A 22,812-nucleotide genomic window follows, 5' to 3' on the forward strand; every position below is an offset into this window, starting at 1 on the left:
TCCCTCTAAAAAGAAACATGGAACTCTGTCATCTTATCAAGATGGACTTATCAAGATGGCGCCGGTGAGGTCAGCAGCCGTCGTACCTGCTCCTACGCTTTGTTTGTATATATTAGGTTTAGCTCTAATTCTGGACTTTATAATCCCGCCTGCTCTGTGTCATATCACGTATGACAGACAGACTCTTTTTAATATCAGAATACAGCACTCTGGCTGTATTCTGACACCTTTTTCTCCCGACCCGACTTGGCCTCGGGAGATACTGCGTTTCCAGTGGGCCAGCTCAAACAAAGGACGGACCAGGTCACGGACAAGGCCCCGAGGGAAAAGAGCCGGCGTAAGAGAGAGGCTGAGGTGCAGAGCGCACCAAACGCCACTGCCGAGCATCCTGTTGGCTAATGTCCAGTCACTGGATAACAAGCTGGACGAACTCAGGGCCAGGATACAGTTTCAGAGGGACATAAGGGACTGCAACATCATCTGTCTCACGGAGACATGGCTGACCCCCCTCATACCGGACCACGCCGTACAGCCGTCGGAGTTCTTCAGTGTTCATCGCACGGACAGAACGAGTGAGTCTGGAAAATCAAGAGGAGGAGGTGTGTGCCTAATGATTAATAACAACTGGTGTGACAGTAGGAATGTTGTCCCCCTGAAACAATCATGTTCACCTAACCTGGAGCTCCTAACCCTGAAATGCCGTCCCCACTACCTGCCCCGCGAGTTCACTTCGGTCATCTTCAGCGCCGTCTATATTCCACCTCAGGCGGACACAAACACTGCACTATCCGAGCTACATGAGGCGATTTCCACCTATCAGGCTAACCAGCGTGATGCGGCTCTCATCGTAGCCGGGGACTTTAACAGTGCAAACTTGAAAAAGGTGATACCGGAATTGATTCAACACATCGACTGCCCCACCAGAGGAGAGAGGACCCTAGACCACTGCTATTCTCCATTCAAAGATGGCTACAAAGCAAAGCCTCTTCCGCCTTTTGGGAAGTCTGACCACACCGCTGTCCTTCTCATGCCGAAATACAAACAACGGCTCAGGCAGGAACCCCCTGCTGTGAGAGAAGTGACACGGTGGTCTGATCAAACAGAGGCCGCTCTGCAGTGTGCGTTGGATTCAACCGACTGGGACATGTTTCGCAGCAGCGCGGGCGGAGACATCGAGGAGTTTACGGAAACTGTTGTGGGATTTATTGGGAAAGTTGTTGAAGACACTTCACTTAGGAGGACCATCAGGACTTTTCCCAACCAGAAGCCGTGGGTGGATAAATCTGTCCGCGACGCCCTGAGGTCCAGCACCGTTGCCTACAACTCCGGCCTCGCCTCTGGGAACATGGAGGACTACAAGGGTGCATCATACAACGTCTGCAGAGCGGTGAAAGAGGCAAAACATCGCTACGGCCGCAGACTGGAACAGCAACTACAACAGTCTGACTCCAGGGGACTGTGGCAGGGACTACGCACCATCACGGACTACAAAGCACCACACACACACCCGGTGAGTGCCGACGCTTCTCTGGCTGATGAACTCAACATCTTCTTTGCGCGCTTTGAGTCGGGAAGCCGACAGCCCGCTGCGCTCCCGGCCGGAGGGGCGGAGACACTCACTGTGACGGAGCGCGACGTGAGGAGGGCGTTTAGACGTGTAAACACCAGGAAAGCGGCTGGACCAGACGGTATTAGCGGATGTGTCCTTAAGACCTGCGCTGACCAGCTGGCACCTGTGTTTACACTGATATTCAACCTCTCACTGAAACTGTGTGTGATTCCCACCTGCTTTAAAAAGTCCATCATAGTCCCTGTCCCAAAGAAACCACACCCCAGCAGCCCCAATGACTTCAGGCCCATAGCACTCACCTCTGTGGTGATGAAGTGTTTTGAGAGACTCATCAAGACATTCATCACCTCCTCACTGCCCACCACCCTCGACCCACTACAGTTTGCATACCGGCCAGACAGATCCACAGATGACGCCATATCCTTCCTCCTCCACAAGACCCTTTCACACATAGCCACTGGTAAGGGGAACTATGTGAGAGTGCTGTTTGTAGATTACAGCTCAGCATTCAACACCATAGTTCCCTCCAGGCTGGTCTCTAAGCTGCTGGACCTGGGCCTGGGCCCATCCCTGTGCAGGTGGGTTCACAGCTTCCTGACCAGCAGACCACAGGTGGTACGAGTGGGTCACCTCACCTCATCCTCCCTCACCCTCAACACTGGATCCCCCCAAGGCTGTGTGCTCATCCCTCTGCTGTACTCACTGTACACCCATGACTGCGAGGCCACGTCAGAGTCCAACGTCATCATCAAGTTTGCTGACGACACTGCTGTTGTGGGACTAATCTCTCACAATGAGGAGACAGCCTACAGGAGAGAGGTCTCCCGCCTGGAGAACTGGTGCCAGGAGAACCACCTCCTGCTCAACGTCAGCAAAACAAAGGAACTGATCGTGGACTTCAGCAGGAAGCAGCAGAGGGACTACCATCCACTTGTCATCAGTGGTGCTGAGGTGGAAAGAGTGGACACTTTCAAATACCTGGGAGTGACCATCTCACAGGACCTGTCCTGGACTCATCACATAAACATCACTGTGAAGAAGGCCAGACAGCGTCTCTACCTCCTCAGGCGGCTGAGAGACTTCAAGCTCCCACTCAAGGTGCTCAGGAACTTTTACACCTGCACCATCGAGAGCATCATGCGTGGGAGCATCACCACCTGGATGGGAAACTGCACCAAGCAGGACTTCATGGCCCTAAAAGGGTGGTTCGTTCAGCTGAACGGACCATCAGAACCACCCTCCCCAACCTGCAGGACATTTACACCAAGCAGTGCAGGCTGAGGGCCATGAAGATCCTAAAACAGCCCAGCCACCCCGGACACTCTCTCTTCTCCCTGCTCCCATCAGGCCGGCGTTACCGCTGCCTGAGGACTAAGACTGAAAGGTTGAAGAAGAGTTTTTACCCACAAGCCATCCGTCTGCTCAACTCTGAGCCCTAACTGGACCATTATTGCACAATGTAAATATTATAATTTAAAAAGTGTGTATAGTGTATAGTATATAGAGTATAGTGTATAGTGTGAATTACTTTTTTTTTATTTTTATTCTTCTTATTTATATGTGTGTGTATATATGGTTGCAGGTACAAAATACATTTCACTGTGCATTGTACTGTGTATAACTGTGCATGTGACAAATAAACACTATCTTATCTTATCTTATCTTATCAAAGACCTTGTACATAAAGATTCACAAATTGTAAGAGCACAAAAACAAGATCATTAAGACATGTAAACTATAAATCCCTCAAAGAAATGTCTGAATTTCTAACAACAGCAGGCAACTCGTGTTGTATATTTTATCATTACCAATAATATATGTAGCCGGGTGGCAAAATGGGGTGGAGGATGTTTTCCCTTTTTTGGCCACTAGTGGGCAATGTGGGTTTTCCCGGGGACTTTCTTGGGGTTGTGAAGGTCGTAGTGGAAGGGGGAGGGAGGCTATAAATACTTCCATGGGAAGCAGGAAGTTGTTTTCACTCCGACCGTCTAAGTTCAAGTAGAAGGCCACACCTGAGGTTTCTGGAGAAAGCACTAATGAGGTAAATTTACCTGTTATGGCAACTGCTCATGTGAAGCTTAGGTCAGGTGTATCCTGTTTTTGTAAGTGCTAATTATTGTAATGTTTATTTGGTTTGGCCATGTTACCAGGCTGCTTGGTGTGACAAAAGGTCAGATGACTTTGCAGGCCTGAAGGGATGTGGACCATGTGTTTTGGTGACTGTTTATGGTATTTCTTTTTGGTTACTTTTTCCTGTTTATTTATTTCATGTTTCTTTTTGTTGAATTTTGATTAAACTGCTTCTTTTGTTTCTTGTAGATTTGAAAGGTTATTTTCAGGGGTGCATTTGTGGGTAGGCCTTGAAACAGTGCACCTTGGGTTAGTATTGTGTACATTTTATTTTGCTGTGTAATTATTTTGGGGATTATTTTGTGATTGATGTTTTTGTGTTTCTGTTAATACAGGAAACTAGACCATTGCAGTTGTTAGTGCACTCAATCACAGGTTGTCTTTTATGGGTTTTATAGGTTGTTTTTAAGAGTGAGTTGTTCAAATAAAGAGCTTTATTTTACGAAATTCGTGTTTTGTCTTGAGCTCTTTGGCCAGACACCACATATCGCATCTATAACCTCTATGTTTAATTACCAACCAGCAGTAACTTCATAAGGCAAGATGCCACACCCACACACAGAAATTCTCAAAGCTCGGAAAAATTAAAAGGAGGGGGAACTCCTCCTAATAAACAAAGGACAAGCCCAAATTCACACACACCTTCACAAAATTGTGAATCCACACATACCCAAAAACCAAAATGGACGCTTGGCCAAAAGGCCCACAAGACCACATGTGGATGATTTACAACCCTGAGCAGACAGAGACTTCACAGTTCTGTCTCCACCTACTGAAATCCTGCACAAGCACGTACTCTATTTACAACAATATATGCAAAATACTCCAAAAAACAATATTCACAGCATCAAATGATTTTCATGTACAACACACCACTATACACACCCCTACAAATCCAGCCAAACTATCACTTTGTCAAATGTTAACACCAATTGTCAAATCTCCTACTCAAACTGTTCAATTTTACACAAACTTTTACTTCTCTTTAAAGCCAAGTAAACTTAAGTTGTTAATCACACACCACTCTGCTCTTCAGAGGACAAGCGGGACAAAACCTTTTCTCCACAGGGACAAACACACACACACACAGACATGAGAAGGGGGTGAAAGGCTCCCTCTCACACACAGCGCACACACACAAGCTCAAGTCGACTTAATTCATACCAATAGCATGCTTTACTAATGCCGCTTCTTTCCTTTTATTTCTTTTATTTCTATTTTTCCTACCTTTAATTTATGCTACCTTTAATGAGGTGTAGATTCAAGTAGAAAGGCTGCATCATACATGTTCTTCAACGATGTAAGAGTGGGAACCTTCTCTATTGAATTTCTCCCTACACCCCCAGTTTTATTCCTTTATAAAACTGACCTAATAAAACAATTCTAATGTTTTACTTAGGATTTAGGCCTGCCTAATGCAGCCTCCAAAAGAGGGCTTTTCTCCAAATAATGCGGCTTTTTCTTTCCTTATCTTTTATCGTTATTCCTTTTTATCATTACTCATTTACACTTCTATTTGTTACTTCTTTCCTCTTATAACCACTAACAATTTTGAGCCTAATTTAATCTAAGGCCCTGGGCCCAGGGTCACAACTTCTCTTAATCCTACTTTTCTTTTTTTTTTAACCTTAAAAGTCCAATTTCTTAAAGCTTTATTTTCATAGAAATGACTAATAACTCATATCTTACCGTTAATTAACTATGGGCCCCGTTAATTACTCTTGCATGGCGTTAGTTAGCTCACTTACTAATAAGCTTTCCCTACCATTTTTACTTCTTCCTTTTTATCTCTATTTCTTCTCTATTTGCTTCACTTTTTCATATTTCTCTTTTTACTGCATGTATTTTACACTTTTCACTTTTTCCTCTTCTTGTTTCTATCACTTCCCCCCTCATTGCAGTGCTAGTCACTGCAATGAGGACAATATAGAACCAAAAATGACCCCAAAAACAGAGCATCAACCCACACACAGTATCCTTTACAATGTGACACACAGTACACACACTACTGCCACAACAGAAACAGCAAGCTCAATATAAGGGAGATAACTCACACTATATGCTGGCTTGAGCTTGGAGCAGTCCGCTGAAGCTGATGGTGGCGTAACAGGATCACAAATCTTCATCGCTGTTCGAGACGCCAAATTAATGTGGTTTCTTGATCTTGATGCCATGATGTTGTGTTTGAAGAAATTCTTGGTCAACACAGTCTTTATAGAATAACATAAGGTTTATTACAAAAAAGACAATGTCAAACAGACGCTCGAGACATCTGGGTAAGAAGAAAGCCAATGATCTTCTACACACTGAACAAAGAAACTTACAGCTTTATATAGGCTTTAACATCTGATAAACATGTTGTCACACCTAGACTGGTTTCTACCAGTTTTTGGAGGGACTCAAAGACCCCCAATAAATACCTTTCCATTTTTGGTAAAGATAAGCAATGCAGATGAGCTCCCAAACTGAGAGGCCCCTTGCTGGAATTTTCCTACACCTTTAGGAGACAACATAAATGCAGTTTCACATAGGCATTTCAGACACTACAATAGTAAACACAATGTGTCTGAGCTGCTGCCTCTGACAGGTGGTTCAGGTGCATCAAAGCCAGACTCAACAACAGTCTTTGCCAAAGTCATAACTACTCTGAACTCACACATGCACTGATCCCAGTCTAATTCAATACTGTACAGTACCCGTATACTGTGCAGTACGCATATACTGGGCAATACCCGTATACTGTGCAGTACGCATATACTGGGCAATACTCGTATACTGGGCAATACTCATATACTGGGCAATACTCGTATACTGTGCAATATCCTCTACTTGTGTAAGGTGCAACATCTGTCATTCCTATATTTCATCACTCAGAACTGTGTTTTTCTAGTTTGGCACTGAGAAAAAAGGAGTGGCTTTCTAATCTCACTGTGCATGATGTATAATGACAAAAGACACTGATTCTATTCTTTTCTGTGTCAAACACGAGTTCATTCTGGGATCATTGAGTTCTTCATTGTTTGGGTTGTCTAATAGATGCACATATTGTGTATCAATAGGAAGAGGAACCTTCGGTTTGTTCTGTATTGAAGTGTGTGTGTGTGTGTGTGGGGGGGGGACTTTAAAAGAGCAGAATCACTTCTTGTTGAGAACAGTTCTCACTCTCACTGCACTGAAGACAGCTTGTTGTCTTTAAGGATGGAGGAAGAAGTCCATTATTCCACTGTGGTTTTCAGACATGGTGAGTAACTCCTGCTTCTGATAGTTCAGACTCTTTAACATCTGTTGGGTCATTCTCTGAATTCGGTGCACTTTGGGTTCTCAGGTTATTGCAACTACTGAAGAACTATTTGAACCTCTGAGAAAAGATGTTTTCCCACCTTACAAATGAAATCCCAAAAATTATTAGCTATTTCTTTGTTCCTTAGGTTGTTTTAAATTCCACCCCATAACGGGACAGTTTCATTCTTGTATGAGTATGACTCTAAAACATAATCAAACTAATTCTTCCAGTTCCTTTGTCGTCAACTGTCCCTTGTGTAAACTAACTTATTGTGAGTATATTTTATTTGATTCTAAATAATAATCATTTGACTGTCAAGTAGAATATGGCAACTTAATGTACAAGCAGTCTTCATAAATCATGAAAATACACTTTAGCATAAACATTAGATCAGGCTTTTTTATGCTTTCTACTTGTCCTCTAAACTTTGCATACAGTTAAACAAACATTAGTCTAATATTTGTTATTACTATCAAAAAATGTATAACAACGTATCAAGTAACAGGGTTGAATAAATGACATTTAATAAAGTTGAAATTGACTTTAATTCATTAAAACAAACAAGAGGAAAGAAACATAACAGTAGATATATAATATTTAACATTGTTTAAAAATAACATCACATTTAGATTGAACGGATCTGTCTTGTGAGAAGAAAAAAAATGAAGGACAGCAAAGACTGAATGCTGTATACAAAATCTGTTTCACTGTAATCAGTTTAACAGTGTAACGACATCACAACACAGTTACACTCTTAACTATCAATGTTAATATTAAAATAATTTTATATGTGCTTGAATCTGCCATCTGTGCTATCTGCCATTGATTAAAAAACCCGGGTTAGATTCAACTGTTTTGTCAAATTTTAGGCCTATTTCTAGGCTCTCTTTTCTATCAAAAATCTTGGAAAAAGTCATTTATAGCCAACTGAAAGCCTTTTTAGATGAAAATGATATCCTTGAAACTTTTCAGTCTGGTTTTAAGCCCCTCCATAGCACCGAGTCTGCCCTGCTAAGGGTGTTTAATGACATTTTCCTAACTACAGATGCGGGAGACTGTGATTTTACTTCTTTTAGATCTAACGGCTGCTTTTGACACAGTGGACCACAACATTTTAATTTCTCATCTAGAAGGTTGGGTGGGTATTCAGGGCACAGATCTGGAGTGGTTCAGGTCATATTTGACCCAGAGAACATTTTCTGTTGGCCTAAATGATTTTAGATCATCCTGTGCACCTCTGTCGTGTGGGGTGCCTCAGGGCTCAATACTTGGACCACTACTGTTCTCTCTATATTTGCTCCCCCTTGGTTCCATTCTTAGGAAGCATAAAATTGCCTTCCACTGCTATGTAGATGACACCCAGATTTACATGCCCCTAAAACAAAGTGATGCGAACGCCGTCCACACACTAACGAAATGTCTCGATGACGTCAAAGCTTGTATGGTTTCAAATTTCCTGAATTTTAATGATAAAAAGACGGAGGTCATCATCTTTGGTCTGGGCATCACGGGGAGGGTCACTCCTGTGGATCTGGGTTCTTTATCTCAATATGCTAAGCCCACGGTCACAAATTTGGGTGTCAAAATGGACAAAAACCTTAAGTTGGAGGGTCAGATTAATGCTGTGGTTAAGTCTAGTTTCTTTCATCTGAGACAGCTCGCCAAAATAAAAAATATCTTGTCAAAAGATCACTTTAATACAGTGATCCACGCCTTTGTTACAACCAGGTTGGATTACTGTAATTCTTTGTATTTTGGTGTTAATCAGTCCTCACTGTCTCGTCTTCAGCTTGTACAAAATGCTGCTGCACGGCTATTGACTGGAACACGTAAGAGGGAACACATCACTCCGGTTTTATCTTCTCTGCACTGGCTTCCTGTTTATTTTAGAGTTCATTTTAAAATTCTTTTATTTGTTTATAAGTCCTTAAATGGCCTTGCACCACCCTACCTCGCAGAGTTGCTGCACCTACACTCCCCCTCCCGCCCGCTTAGATCTGCTGACCAACTGCTGTTGGTCGTACCGAGGACTAAGCGGAGGCATGGGGGGGACAGAGCATTGGCCGTGGCAGCTCCCAGGTTGTGGAACGCTCTGCCTATGCACATCAAACAGGCCTCTTCACTAGCTATTTTTAAATCTTCTCTTAAGACCCACCTTTTCCACCTGGCGTTCAAACAAGCTTGAGATGTTTGTATCGCAGTGTATTTATTTCTTATGTATCTATTTGTTTTTTAGTCTAATTTTATCCTGACTTTTGATTGTGTATTTTATTTTAATTTTATTGTTGCTCTTTTATTTTTATGTTACTGATGCTCTTATTTATTTTTATATTTTATTGATGCTCTTATTTCTGGGTGTTGACTTTTACGTTTGTCTTTTGTTGTTTTTATTCTTCCATGTTCAGCACTTTGGTCAGTGCTTGCTGTTTTAAAGTGCTCTATAAATAAATTGGCTTGGCTTGGCAACCCCGTAACAATGATTCAGCCCCGTAACAGTGGGGTTTGTTATGGGGTTGAACGTTACGGGGTTGAAGATTTTAGCTAAAAGTAGCCATAAGTCCACATTAGATAGGGTATGAAGCAGCATATGGCATGAGGAAAACAAGAAATTAATATATTTTTCTAAGACAACTCTTTGCTTTTTCCCAAAAAATAGTAAATATAATTTATGCATGTAACAGTGTTGAAAGGTTGAGCTTGACGATGTTAGTCTGTTGATAAAAACAATGAAATATAGGTAAGAAAGTATGCTAACACTTACCAGTCTTTACAGTGTGAGCGGGAAAAGACTTGAGTGATGTCACTTCCTGGGTGCTGAGGAAGTTGAGCTGAACCATTATTTTTAAAAAGGGGGGAAATGGTATGCTGTTACGGGGTTGAACAAAACTGGGGGACATGATTAAAAAGTACTATTTTATAAATAAGTCATATATTTTTCTTTTTATTAGGTTAAAGAATACTGGCAAATTTTTATATTAGTAAAAATAATTTGAGGTTAATGGCTATTTTTATTTGTTTTATATTCAGTGAAAGAATAATGTTGATCAGTGGGGACATGCTCATTTGGCTGACCTCTATATCTCGGCAATCCATAAAAATTTTTAAAACACAATTTTTTAAAAAATATTTGTGTGTTATATTGTAAAGACACATGGATATTTCCATTTCTTGTTTTTAAAGAAATGTTGTTTACTTTATATGAAAATCTTTGAGGTAAACCTGGGAGACACAAAGTGCACCAAATTCAGAGAATGACCCAGTTACAAAGTAACAGTCATAAATAATTCTCATGTTTGCTGTAACTCCTGTTTAAAGTCACATTTTCCTGTTAAAGGCTCATTGTTCAGTTCACCTCTGAGGACTTTTGTGTCTCTCATCACACAATCAGAAAAATCACACTGCATTTAAAATCACAACAAAATAAGGACAATCTCCTTTTTTTTTAATACACTCAAACTCTGTGTTTTGTTTGTTTCCATTCACATGATATTTGTTGCTATGTTGAAGACAGAAACTTAGTGAAATCCAACCTTCTCAGTGAGGTGCAGCCTCGGCGTGTGGGGTATTAATATCACACCATCACTGCTACAAGAAAAAACACCTGAAATTTAAATAGGGACCTGTTAACTTCTGTTGTGTTTACGGTCAAAGTTTCAAACAACGAAGTCAGTGTGTGAACAGGTGATCCCTCTGAGCCAAAGGTTCAGACTGCTCTGAACGCTCAGTTTTTATTTTGAATGTGGTAGCTCCAAAGATGCTGCAGGTGCAGTAGAGTCAGTAGAATCCAGGAAATGAGCACAATAGGTGCCCTGTAAAGTCTAAAGACTGCATTAGATGCAGTGTGCTTAAAGGGCTGTGGCTTCATGCACTGGAGAGTGATTAGAGAGAACACAACAGAAAACCACAAATCTCTACTTTGAAAACCAGACTGGCAGAAAAATGAAGACAGGAATAAATATTTTCAGCCAGCAAAGCCAGAAAAACATCAAATATATTTAAAAAATGTGAGTTTGTGACTCACTGCACTTCATAGCCACTAACTGAGCTCACATCCAATTCAGCATCATTTACAGACGGTCACTTCACAGTCATCCCGGAGGTGTTTTATATTGTAAGGTAAAGACTGACAGTATTAGAGAGAGCCCCCAAGGATCACGAAGAGATAGAAATCCTTTTAAATAGGAAGACCTCCAATGAGCATCTGATCTGACTGATTAAGGGGTGAGGAGAAAGAGAAGTTAGAGGAAAGGAGAACATAGAGAACAAGAACAACAAAGAGAACCACACACAAACTGCAGGAGGGTGGTCAAAGGTTAATGATGTGCAATAGTGGTACAAAAACTCACACACACACAGTCATTTATTTGTGTTTTTATGAGAATCGTGGCCATGAATCTATTCATTCTGTTACGGTCTCATAGAAAAAAACAAGGACTCACCAAAACCCAGAGAACCCAGAGAACTCAGAGAACCCAAAGAACCCGCTGCTACGTCCTCTGCACCCAGTAAGTTATAAATTCGTATTTTTCCACCCATCCATCCATACATCTTCTTCCACTTATTCAGTTCAGGTTTCCAGGCTAACACAGAGACAGACAACCATTCACACTCACATTCACAGCTGTGGGCAATTTAGAATCAACATTAACTGCATGTTGTTGGACTGTGGGAGGAACCTGGAGTACCTGGAAAAGTACTCCAGGTTCCTCCAAACTGAGGACCCTCCTGCTGTGAGGCCTGATTTAGCAAAGCTGACATCCATCATGAACAACCCCCATCACCCTCTTCATGAGACCGTGGGTGAACTGAGCAGCTCCTTCAGTCAGAGACTGAAACATCCTCGCTGCAGGAAGGAGCGCTTTCGCAGGTCATTCATCCCAACAGTAGTTAGACTGTATAACACATCATAATGTCTTGAGTCACTTGGACACTTTACCTCCTCTGCCATCACTTTATCCATACAGTCAGATACATTTTATTTATTACACTCACCCATATAATGCATACCGTGTATGCTGTGTACCTTACCGGCTACAAATGTATATAATATTTTGATATCTGTATATAGTGTTTGACGTGTGTGTATATGTGTGTATATGTAAATGTGGGTATTGACACTGATATATATATTTATGTATATAGTGCTTATGTATATGTGTATAGTTTTTTGCTATTTTATTTTATTCTATTGAATTTTAGTTTTTAGTTTAGTTATTTGTTCTTACTCATCCTTCTCATTTTTTCTCTGTATTGAGCTGCTGTAATGCACAAATTTCCCCGTCGTGGGATCATTAAAGTTTTTTTTATCTTATCTTATCTTATTTAGACTTCTGTGTCGGGTCTTTGTGGGACTCACGTACATAAGTGGAAACTCTTCTGAACGCTGACGGGCTGCGTTGACCCAACGTGGAGTTGCATTTCTTGGGAGGTGGAGGTCAGGTTACGTTGTGAGTTACTGCGTAGGGTTGGAAGGGGATTTCCGGTTACATATGTAGGCCCATGAAGACCTGACACAGAAGTGTAAATCAGGCCCGATTTGCACTTCTTTTTATCTTCACATTTATCTGCAGTATAGGCTCCACAAACAGCGCAACATATTCATGCTTTATCTTCCTGTTTTTGAGAACATCTAACTTGAACCCAGAGGAGCCCTGAGAGCCTCACAGCACAGGCACTCATTCTGGAGCACCCCAGGGCCGTGGTTAGGCCTTTCACAGACCTCCTCCGGTTTGCCTCCCAGCCCCACCTGAGTTGAGGATGCCATCATTGACCTGCTGAATCGAGTGTACGGTCACCTGGACAAGGCGAAATAACTGCACGATTCATTTCAATATCCCATGTGCAGTTACACAGTGTGCAACACAATCTGCTTATACTGCACTTTGGTTTTATATATTTGTACATAGTCTGCATACTGTGTATATAATACAGAATATAAAGTGGATCCTTTCCTCTCTTGGGTCTTTATTTATTCTCTACTCTTTACAGCGTGTGGACTCTTTGTGTCTTTGAGAGCAGCCGTATCTCAATAAAGTGTTTCTGATCCTGATGTTGACTATTTCCATCATAATAATGTCTAATTCCTCATTAGAAACAGATGGCGAAGCAGCTGTGTGCTCTCACTTTCCTTTTCTGCTCGTGTGTTTGGGGATACTTTGTGTCCTCCTGGTGGCGGCCATCATCACCATCATCTACAGTAAGTGTCATTAAACACATTAAATGATCATTGATCACAGTGTCCTCTCTAAACTGCTCTAGACTGTTACAGTTCCACTCAGATTTGTTACTTTGTTTCAGTTTTGATCACTTTTTGTGGCCCATTTCCAACCATTTAGGGGCTCACAGATCTGTACTACTGTACTACTGTATTACTGTAATACTGTACTACTGTATTTCCGTATTACTGTACTACTGTATTACTGCACTTCACAGAAGTCTCGACTGATTGTAGTTTGTACAGTTTTATTTTTAGTTTTGTGTTTTTGCTCATTCCAGGTTGATTTTTATCAGTTTCAGTCTTAGTTATTATACTGGACAGGGACAGATATTACAGTAATAACTATCAGACCAAACAGCTGTCATTTTATTTTAGTTACACTTTATCATTTCAGTCAATTCTTATGTTCTTCCAAAAGTCTGGCTTTAATTTTTGTTTCAATTAAACAAAATATTGGCACACCTAGTTTTAGTTTCAACAATAGCAAACAGGCTGTTAAGGTTTTAAATGTCAGTCCCATCTATCCGCCTCCCTATGCAAACTTTGATTATTTATAACATTCTTACTCCTGCTTAGCTCCTGTCATGATTGCTTCATTCATCGTTGTCCTACAATGTAGCAAACTAACACTGAGATGGGTATGTCCAAACAGCTGTTCTTTTCAAAGGATCAACACAGACTTGGTTATTGACAGCATACTTTTCAAACTGGTCCCATGTTATGAAGACTGATGTCAAACAGGAAGAGAAGGTTCTCTGTTAAAACCAGATGTGAACACTCAGTGATCAGCTGACTGATGCACTGTCTTCTCTCCTTCACAGTCAGTCTGTTAATGAACAAACAGGCAGGAAACCTGAGCGACCTCACAGCAGAAAAGCAGCGCCTGACCACAGAGAAATTAATCTTGGAGAATAAAACCGAGGAGCTGAGACGACAGAGAGATGGTCTCAACTGGACGCTGGAAGTCATCCTGAAATTTGACAGCTTTCCAGTAAAAGATTACTGCCCTGGTAGAAGTGAGTACTCTGCTGTGCTGACCTCAGAGGTTAAGCTTGTTATGTCAGGATTTATTAGAAGGAGCTGAAGATGATCACCAGTATGGTGAAGCGTGCATGAAGTCCACCCTCTGCAGCACATGGGAGGTGTTGTGTGACACGAAAGCTGTTCATCATATAAAAACGCTCCTTCAGGTGTGACACCTTCAGGATGTTCTGCACACCGTGGATGCAGAAGAAACTGTGCTGCAAGCTCTTCTTCAAATCTCACTGTGACCAGGGTCAGAGGGTATGCAAGCATCGCAGATAATTTAAGCATTTTTCCAAGAAGATTTAAAGAGCGTTGGTTTCCCAGGATTAGCACATGGGGGGGGGGGGTGACAAATTTAATATGAAACTAAGTCAAATGGAAAGAAGTCCTCACAAAAACCTGAGGATGTTGGCTGAGCCAGGGCGCGTTAAGGGGAACAATAGACTCCACTTTACTTCAAATAACCCAGAAAGGACCACTTTGCACACATTTACACAAATCCAACGCAAACTGCTACACAAGTGAAAATGGCCAGTCCAGCACTGCAATAAACTAAATAGGCCCATTATATAAAGAGCCTCAAATATTCTCTATAAACATTTCTCTTCTCTTTACCTGCCATGAACTCTGTCATGCTCTGAGTTTACCTTCACCACCTCTGCATGTACGCAGGAGCTCGTTAAATGAAACGAGCCCGGAGTCCTCGGGATCGCACAGAGACATTACATCAAATCATTTTCTAGGACAAAACATGCAGCATATAAATGCCTCACTTTTATTTAGCCTTTTTTACTAAAACGGAGGAACTGTCCACACATTTATTTACACATTTAAAACTTCCCCTAAGAACGAATATTTACGGGAAGCCTAAGAACGCATAACTGCTTCCTGTTTCTACCTGCTGCCGTTAAGGTGGAGCTCCTCACTGCACAACTACTCTCACTGTTTCTTTCTACTCGATGTTTCCTTTGATAAATCCTTCTGTGGAAACACTGAAGCCATAAAGTCTGTCACACTTCTTGTTTATTGTGATATAAAAACATCATATAATCGTGTTTCTAATAATGTTGTTCGAGACATGAATTTTAGAAGAGTGTTTAAATCTAATTTCCAATCTGCTTATTTTCTGAATGCAGCGTGTCAGCCATGTATGAAGGACTGGATCCTATATGAGAACCACTGCTACTTCTTTTATAGTAAAGACCCTCCTTGGAAAACATGGGAGCAAAGTCGAAGTTTCTGCAAAAACACATCTGCAGATCTGGTTGTTATTGACAATCTGCAAGAACAGGTGAGCTCTAACTGCACGATTACAGCACGATTACAGCCACACGGAAAAGTCAGGGAATAACTTACAGTACGACTTACAGGAATTCGTCAGTAATCACACAAAATCTTACTACGATATTAGCCATGGTTACTTTATTGGGTTGGAAAAGAAAGGAGATGAATGGGTCTGGATTGATGGACGCAACGACACTTTAAGGTAAGACAGCGTCTTTATTTGCTCTAACATTTCAGGGTCTTTATAATGTAAAGCAATGGAACATTAAAGAAAACACATCATAAATACTGACAGAAACTTTCTAAAAAGTTTGACTTGGATTTGGTACACTGGGTCATACCCGTCACGCTGAAGTTTGAGGAGTTATTGAAGCTTTAATACCTGAGAAACCTAAATTGGTTCAGAAGAAGATTTATGTAAGATATCACTTCCCTGCCTGCAGAGCTGTGGTTTCTGCAGGCAAACCATATTAACCTTTAAACCTTTAAAGAAATATTTCTAGTCTGTTTCTTTAAAGAAAGTTTTCTGTCAGGTGGGGTTTGTTTGATGATTCGAGACAGAATCATTTCTGGGGAGGGAAGGATGCCGGGTCAAATCATAAATGCTGTGGTTACAGTTAGGATTAGATTTGAAAGCAAAGAAACTACAGAGGCTGACTTTACTGTAAAGCTGAAGCAGTGCACACACAAAGCTGCTTTTTAACACAAAGTTTAGATGGAAACAAAGTGTTTGCTCCACTTTAATGTACCGAGACTGGAAAACTGGAAGGTTCTCGTTAGCACCTCGTTAGCTGGGATGTTTCTGCGTGCCCTCATGTTCATGTTCTGCTTTGATAGGTACTGGGCGATTAAGACATCTGGTGCAGGTGCTTCACGCACATTTGTGCTGGTCATCCCCGGGAAGAAGGCCACAGAAAGCTGGGTTAACGTAGAAAATGGATTTGAGAACAAATTCGTCTGTGAGCGTGAAGCCCTGATATGGTCCCCTTAGTTCCAGCTTGTTCTCATCTTTACAGGATGGAGAACTTAAAGCTGTGAGGTCATTTTTTCTCAGACTGCAACTGTTTATGAAAGCAGAAATAATGTAACACTGTACTTTTACCCTGAGCAATACTGCATGTAGTTATTACATAATTCATGACATTTGTTGCAAGCTGCTGACAAACTGTTCACTTCCTGTTTCTGACGTCTCCGTCCGTCTCTGATGTACAGCGGCAGAGGGTTAAAGGTCAGAAAGTTTAAAGAGAAAAGGACGAGTTAATGATGCAGATGTTTTAAGAACCTTTTTGATGTAAAGACATAAATGTGCTCATATTTCTGTCCTACTATCCATCCACTAAGATCTGAGGCAAAGTTTCAGTGATTTTCTTGGTTTGCAGGATTAAACATGTAAACATGAAACAGAAAAAATCATTTAAAAAAACTCAAACTATTCTCGTTCTCCGTCTGCCGACCAGTGTATCATACAGACCGACACCATGTCCAGATTTTATGTATCAGCATCACAAACATCATTCATTCAATTTGAAGCTTCAGATTATTATTGTTATTTTATTGTGTATTTGTTCATTTTTGATGTATTAAACTTTTACATAAAGGTGATTTTAAAAAGTAAATATCAGAATGAGTGATCATTTCATTTGCATATAAAATTCAGCACTTTCATCATTACCGTAAAAACACAAAGACACTCGTTACATTTGTCTCAGTAAAAATAAAGACATCAGGTTTCACACCGACTCCGGCTCTCATCACCCCGGCGTGGTTTTTACTCCGTTTGGGAAGCTGGGTCGGCTGACGGACCGATCGAGGCACATTTCATCGAATAAATCCAGTCTTAAAAGGTCACCATCAGCTTCCCCGATCAGAAGACGCACACTTCCTGTTTAACACGCCTCACCACAGCTGCTCCGAGCTCATGATATCTGATGATATTGAGTACTCAAAGGTAAACAGGAAGCACTCTCACCGGCCGTGTCAGAAATCACACTCCCACTTTGTGGCCTTTTTCCTGTTTACCTTTGGCTGCTTCACACCGATGAGCTCACTGCGAACGCGCGTCCTCTCCAGAGACTAAATTAGTAATGAGTTCATCAGTGAGACAAACGGTGCATCACACACTAATCTTTACACTTCTTTTTCTTCCTCTTTGTTGGGACGACCTCCTCATCTGCAGATATTTTGTCCTTTTTACACTTTTTCCTTTTCCTGACCGTTGACTCTGTGAGCTCCGCCTCCTGCAGTCCCGTGTGATTTGATTGGCTGGATTCCTTACTGTCGCTGGCCTCCTCCTCGACACGATGTTTGGATTTCTTCTTCTTCACTTTGTCGGTGTGCAGCTCAGCCGTCACCGCCGCTGAAAGTGTCTCTTTGTTCTTCTTCTTCTTCTTGTGTTTGCGTGAACCGTCTGCCTCACAGTTTTCTGAGGGCATCAAACCCTCAGCATCATCGCTCGGCTTCTTCTTCTTCTCAGGTTGAACAGCTGTTTCAGGAGTTTCAGACACTTCACCATTTTGCTCGTTAATTTTCATCTTTCTGTTCTCCATCATCTCCTCCTGCTTCTGCGAATAGCAGGTTGGAGGAGTTGGTGTGGCACAGACTGGTGAAGCATTTCCTGTTTGGCTCTTCTTGCCATACTTGGCCATGAACTCGGCTTCCTGCTGCTCCAGCCTGGCTAACTTGGCGCTCATGGTCAAGCCGTGCCTGGCTCCCCTACAATAACAGCAGCACAGAAAAATGGGTCATAAAGTACTTTATAGTTCTTTGGTGTTTTTTCGTGTGTATTTTATAAATCTTATCAGCTTACTTGTGAGCTGTGCGTCCTCCACAGGCCTTCATGAGGTCAGCGTCAGAGAGTCTGCAGAGAGTCAGAGGACAGCTCCCCTCTGTTAAAACCACTCATCAATAAAGACACACTTACATGATAACAAGCTGCAGACTCTGAGCTGCAGCTGGAAAATACTGTATTAAACACTGAGAGATTACAGACATGTCTGTACTCGGTTCACCATTTTCAGGCGCTCAAATGTAACTGGACAGGTGTTACATGAGGCAGGTAAAAGGCCTGGAGACAATTCCAACTCAAATCTGCATTTTAAAGCTGATGCTGTCAATCGAGGTCTTACTTGGTGGTGCTGGAGAGATCCATCCTCCGGTCATCGTCCTCGTCTGAGCTGCTGCTGCTGTCATCGGAGCCGGAGGCCTTCGGCTCCGGCCGCTCCTGACCGGACAGCAGTGTGGCCGACTGGAAGAGGAGGCAGGCGATCGTTGGAGGAGACCAAAATAAACCACGTTTAAAAGCACAGAAAAGCACCTGTGTCAAAAGGTTTCGTCTCAGTGGCCCCTTAACAGTGTGTGTTATGCACAGCACAAAGTGCCACATAATTCAGCACTTTTAAATCATCTGTCATTCTAACTAGAGCCAATAGAAAATTTGTCTCCAGGAGTTATCAAAGAAACATATTAAAGGTGCAACACAGTCACAATAAATTAAACATTACAGACAGCAGTGCAGCATTTACTGAAATAAAGTTCATATAAATGACTGAGCAGCTACAGTAACTACAGCTGCTGTAGGCGATGACATCACCACAAAAAGACTTCTGAGAGTAAATGTTTGAATCTCAGGATATACTGAACACACACTTCTGGCTGACTCGGGGTAAATCACTGCACTCAAACTCTGGACTTTACTACATAACTGCAGCAACAACAAGAACTAATGAGTAACTGAGAGACACACAAACAGTTACCTTGACAAAGCATCCATACAGCTTATCTTTGGCCAGCGTCGCTTTCCTTGGCTTTTTATTGGAGATCATCCCGCCCTCTTCTTCTGCAGTCTTCTTCAACTTTATACCATTCTGTCCCAGAGACCAGAAAACACTGATGTTTCACAACAGGCCGAACCAGCTGCTTGCCCTCGGAGCCGTCAGTGACCGAGGATGATGTTAATGTCATGGACCTTAACACGCTGTCAGAGGCGGTGCTGCTAAAATTCTCACAGGGCCCCATCACAGAAGCTAAAACAGAGCTGCATTCAGCCGAATATGGATCACGAATCAAAAAGGTAAATAAATGAGCAGGACATAACAGGTGATATAACAGGTGAGTATTTCATTAAAAGCATCCTGCATTTAAACACGAGAACTACAGACGAGCTGGAATAAACAGAATCAGGCTGCAGTTTCTCTCCAGCTGCCCAATAACTGCATCAAGTGTGCAGATTATTAGAAAGTTACAGACAATAACACACCTGCTGTCTGATGATGATGATGGTGGGGCTTCTGAATATCTGACAGACCATAAATGGTAAGAAGGGGATGGTCATGATTTTCATGTCTTTATTAATTAATGCTACAGCTATTATGTGTTTTCAAACACACATTTTCTCTTGTTTTTAAAAGGCACCTGGAAGCATGTGTGAGGCGGTGCAGCCAGGAGATGGCAGTAATGCACCTGAAGCTGTTCAACATTAAAGAACAAAAAAAAAAATCTGTGAAAAGAAATAAAACTGAAGCCCAGTGAAAGCTCTGCCGCGTGGAGCTAAAACAGCTCAACTCCCATTTGAGAGCAGAAGGGAGGCTGGGTGGGTACCTGATCCGACTCCACCTGCAGACTGGAGGAGGCCTTATTGAAGACATGATCCCACCAGTGGAAGCTGAACTGCTCCCCTTCTTTATGGCCAACCTGGCAGAAGAAATGACAGGTTTCAGGTTAAGGCCTGCTCTGACATCAGTGCATACACGTGCTGCAGGAGACACATTGAAACACCACTTACTCCTCCTTTGTCACATTTCACTTTGACCTTGATGGCCTCCGATATCCCATTTTCAGCTCGACCCAGGCCTTTACCTGAGGACAGAGAGGACTGAGATCGAACCCTTCAGCTGCTGCTTTAACGTCTGCGTGACAAAGATGGAAACGTTACCGTGCTCCCAGCCGTGACGAAGGAGTTGCTGCTCCGCAAACTTCAAGCCACGACTTTTCTCTGGAACAGCTTCTGCCATCTGCACCAAAGGACAGAAGCAAGTAAGCAAAACCGCTGAGAGCTGACGTCCTGTTTTCAGCACGCGGGACTCAAACAGCCATCGTAACCAATCAGTTCCAACAATCTTTACTATAATCAGTTAACTGTTTCTGGAGTTTTAGCTTCATAAATGTGAGGATGTTACCAGCTTTCTGCACCTTAATAAACAAAAACATGTTACACCTGAGCAACTGAAACCTGCACTTAATATGTTCATATGCAGCATTCAAAGAGTGAGTGTGTGCTTAGCACAAAGATTTACTTTTATATTCAAGTTATATGAGAAGTTGCAGACTGCGTATTTCCTGCTGGGCTGTGCAGTGATTTGATAAAAGCAGGAATGAGCAGAGAGCTCCTGAATGCTTGGATGCTCTCAGATCCAGAGTGTGAGGGTGCACACCTCTCTCCCAGCAAACCACCTTCTCCTCCTCACCCCGGGGTGACACAATCCCCCGGGGTGAGGATAGGAGGAGAGACTTTAAAATGAGACACAGCTAAAGGCTGAAAATAAGCGAGTCAGTCACAAACACACAGCATCTGTGCGTTATCATCAGTTTCAGTAAGTGTGTGTTTCTGTCTGAATAATAATCACCTGAAAAACAAACCAAGCTGACTCTGTGCTGTTTGAAATGAGCCTGCTAATCATTTTGTGTGTCACGGTGTGACCTGTGTGTTGTGCCTGGTGGGTTTCAGGGGTTCATTTTTTTGCAGTATTAACACGTCTGCTTAATTAAACTGCAGTTTTAAATGTGCCACAGAAACACAGCTGACAGCGTGACTGGGCTGTTATTCCTTTAGGACCCTTCACATGTTTAATACAGCAGAACTTCAGCGAGTCGTTGTGACCAAAGTAATCCTGTAGAAAACCTCTGATACCGGATCAGCTGCGCACAGGCGCCGGTGTTGTGCCAAAAAGTGATCGGCTGCCAAAAAGTGATTGCCAGAAAATGATTGCTTATATTTAAACTGTTGTAAATTACGCCCTTCATAAATCCTACTGACTACACTCTATTCACCAATATAAGCAAAGACATTACACATAAAAGCACATAGAAACATCGGAAATCACTTTATGGCAGCCGATCACTTTTTGGCACAACACCGACCTGAATTATGAATGCTGTCCCAGACTTCAGTACTAAAGCACACACGCGGGTCTGAGGACGGTTAAACACGGACACATCTTCCTGCCATCACCGACCTGCTTCCTTCTTTGTGTGTGAGTCGCTCTTTAAACCCGACAGGAAGCGCCGATGCTAACAGCTAAAGGTTTCACAGCCGCTCTTCGGCCAATCTTTCAGAAGACAAACTCCGCAGAAACAAAGAGCCCACAAACCTCAGGACGCTTTATTCCACTCACGGAAACCCTGAAGACTGGACACGCGCAGCTGCGTCAGCGGGTAGCCATGCGGTGCCAGCAGAAGGCTGACATGACACCGGAAACACGTCACGGCAGGCAGCGGATATTTCATAACTTTATTAACAATTCTACCTTTATGAAAGAACTGAAGTGCTACTATCATCTTATTGCCTCATCCATCAATGCAAAAGCTATAAAAACCGTAAATTTGTTACACAGATTTAATATCCTGTAACTTATTTAATTTCTCATCACTGTATGCTTAAAATCCCCCCTGGCATGTTCTGTTTTTTATTTGTTTGTTTGTTTTGATTATGTTATGTTAATGCTCTGAGAATGATTAATAAAGACTTAAAAAAAAACTTTATTAACAATTAATATGTACAGAAGTCCTTCATATCTCTGCCTAACCCTAACCGCGTGTTTCTGTCTGAGATCAAACATGTTTTTAATAACTGTACTAACGAACTAAAACTATTTCTCATTTATTATTTTTCATTTATTATGTCTGTATTAAAATATATTCTATAAATAAAATATTCTAAATTCATATAAGAAAGTTTTAGAAAAACAAACCAACAGACATTATTATTATTTATTCTGAAAATAAATAACAAACTCTTTACTTTTTTTTAGCCTCACTTTTTATTTTTTTTTCATATATATAAATCAAAGGGAGCGAACAAAAACAAACTGTTATGTTACAATTCTGTCATTAAGACCCAAATAATATTTAACACATATAAAGTGATTTCATGTCCTCTCCTGCTGCAGTGTTATTATATTTCAGCACAGGAAACATGTATAAGGAGTTTTTCCCCAGTTTGTCTTTTCTGTTTTAACTCTCAGTGTTATTATGATTTATTATATGTTATTATGTATCTATGGCCACTTTGTCCTCTAATTTCTGTAC

At 41.8% G+C, this 22,812-nt stretch overlaps 2 protein-coding genes across 3 annotated transcripts; one reads left to right on the forward strand and one right to left on the reverse strand.

The window, feature by feature from the left end:
• Window positions 1-6,753: 6,753 nt before the first annotated feature.
• On the forward strand, window positions 6,754-16,536 carry LOC115795051 (C-type lectin domain family 12 member B-like). Its single transcript, XM_030750817.1, has 7 exons — window positions 6,754-6,941; window positions 11,405-11,488; window positions 13,075-13,179; window positions 14,022-14,216; window positions 15,363-15,517; window positions 15,597-15,712; window positions 16,348-16,536. The coding sequence occupies exons 1-7, from the start codon at window positions 6,899-6,901 to the stop codon at window positions 16,499-16,501; spliced, it is 852 nt and encodes a 283-aa protein (XP_030606677.1). The 5' UTR covers window positions 6,754-6,898; the 3' UTR covers window positions 16,502-16,536.
• Window positions 16,537-17,057: 521 nt separating this feature from the next.
• Window positions 17,058-22,004, reverse strand: gpatch4 (G patch domain containing 4). Of its 2 annotated transcripts, none has more exons than XM_030750816.1 (8): window positions 21,741-21,871; window positions 20,441-20,519; window positions 20,291-20,364; window positions 20,107-20,199; window positions 19,263-19,373; window positions 18,636-18,754; window positions 18,317-18,367; window positions 17,058-18,222 (listed from the first exon to the last, which is right to left on the reverse strand). In XM_030750816.1, exons 2-8 carry the CDS (start codon window positions 20,517-20,519, stop codon window positions 17,631-17,633), a joined length of 1,119 nt encoding a protein of 372 aa, XP_030606676.1. In that variant the 5' UTR covers window positions 21,741-21,871; the 3' UTR covers window positions 17,058-17,630. The 2 variants fall into 2 exon arrangements, with proteins under 2 accessions (XP_030606676.1, XP_030606675.1); XM_030750815.1 differs by lacking the exon at window positions 21,741-21,871 and adding an exon at window positions 21,876-22,004 and having other exon boundaries at window positions 17,059-18,222.
• Window positions 22,005-22,812: the final 808 nt, after the last annotated feature.

This window comes from Archocentrus centrarchus, chromosome 16 (genome assembly GCF_007364275.1).
Source record: "Archocentrus centrarchus isolate MPI-CPG fArcCen1 chromosome 16, fArcCen1, whole genome shotgun sequence".
NCBI lineage: Eukaryota > Metazoa > Chordata > Actinopteri > Cichliformes > Cichlidae > Archocentrus > Archocentrus centrarchus.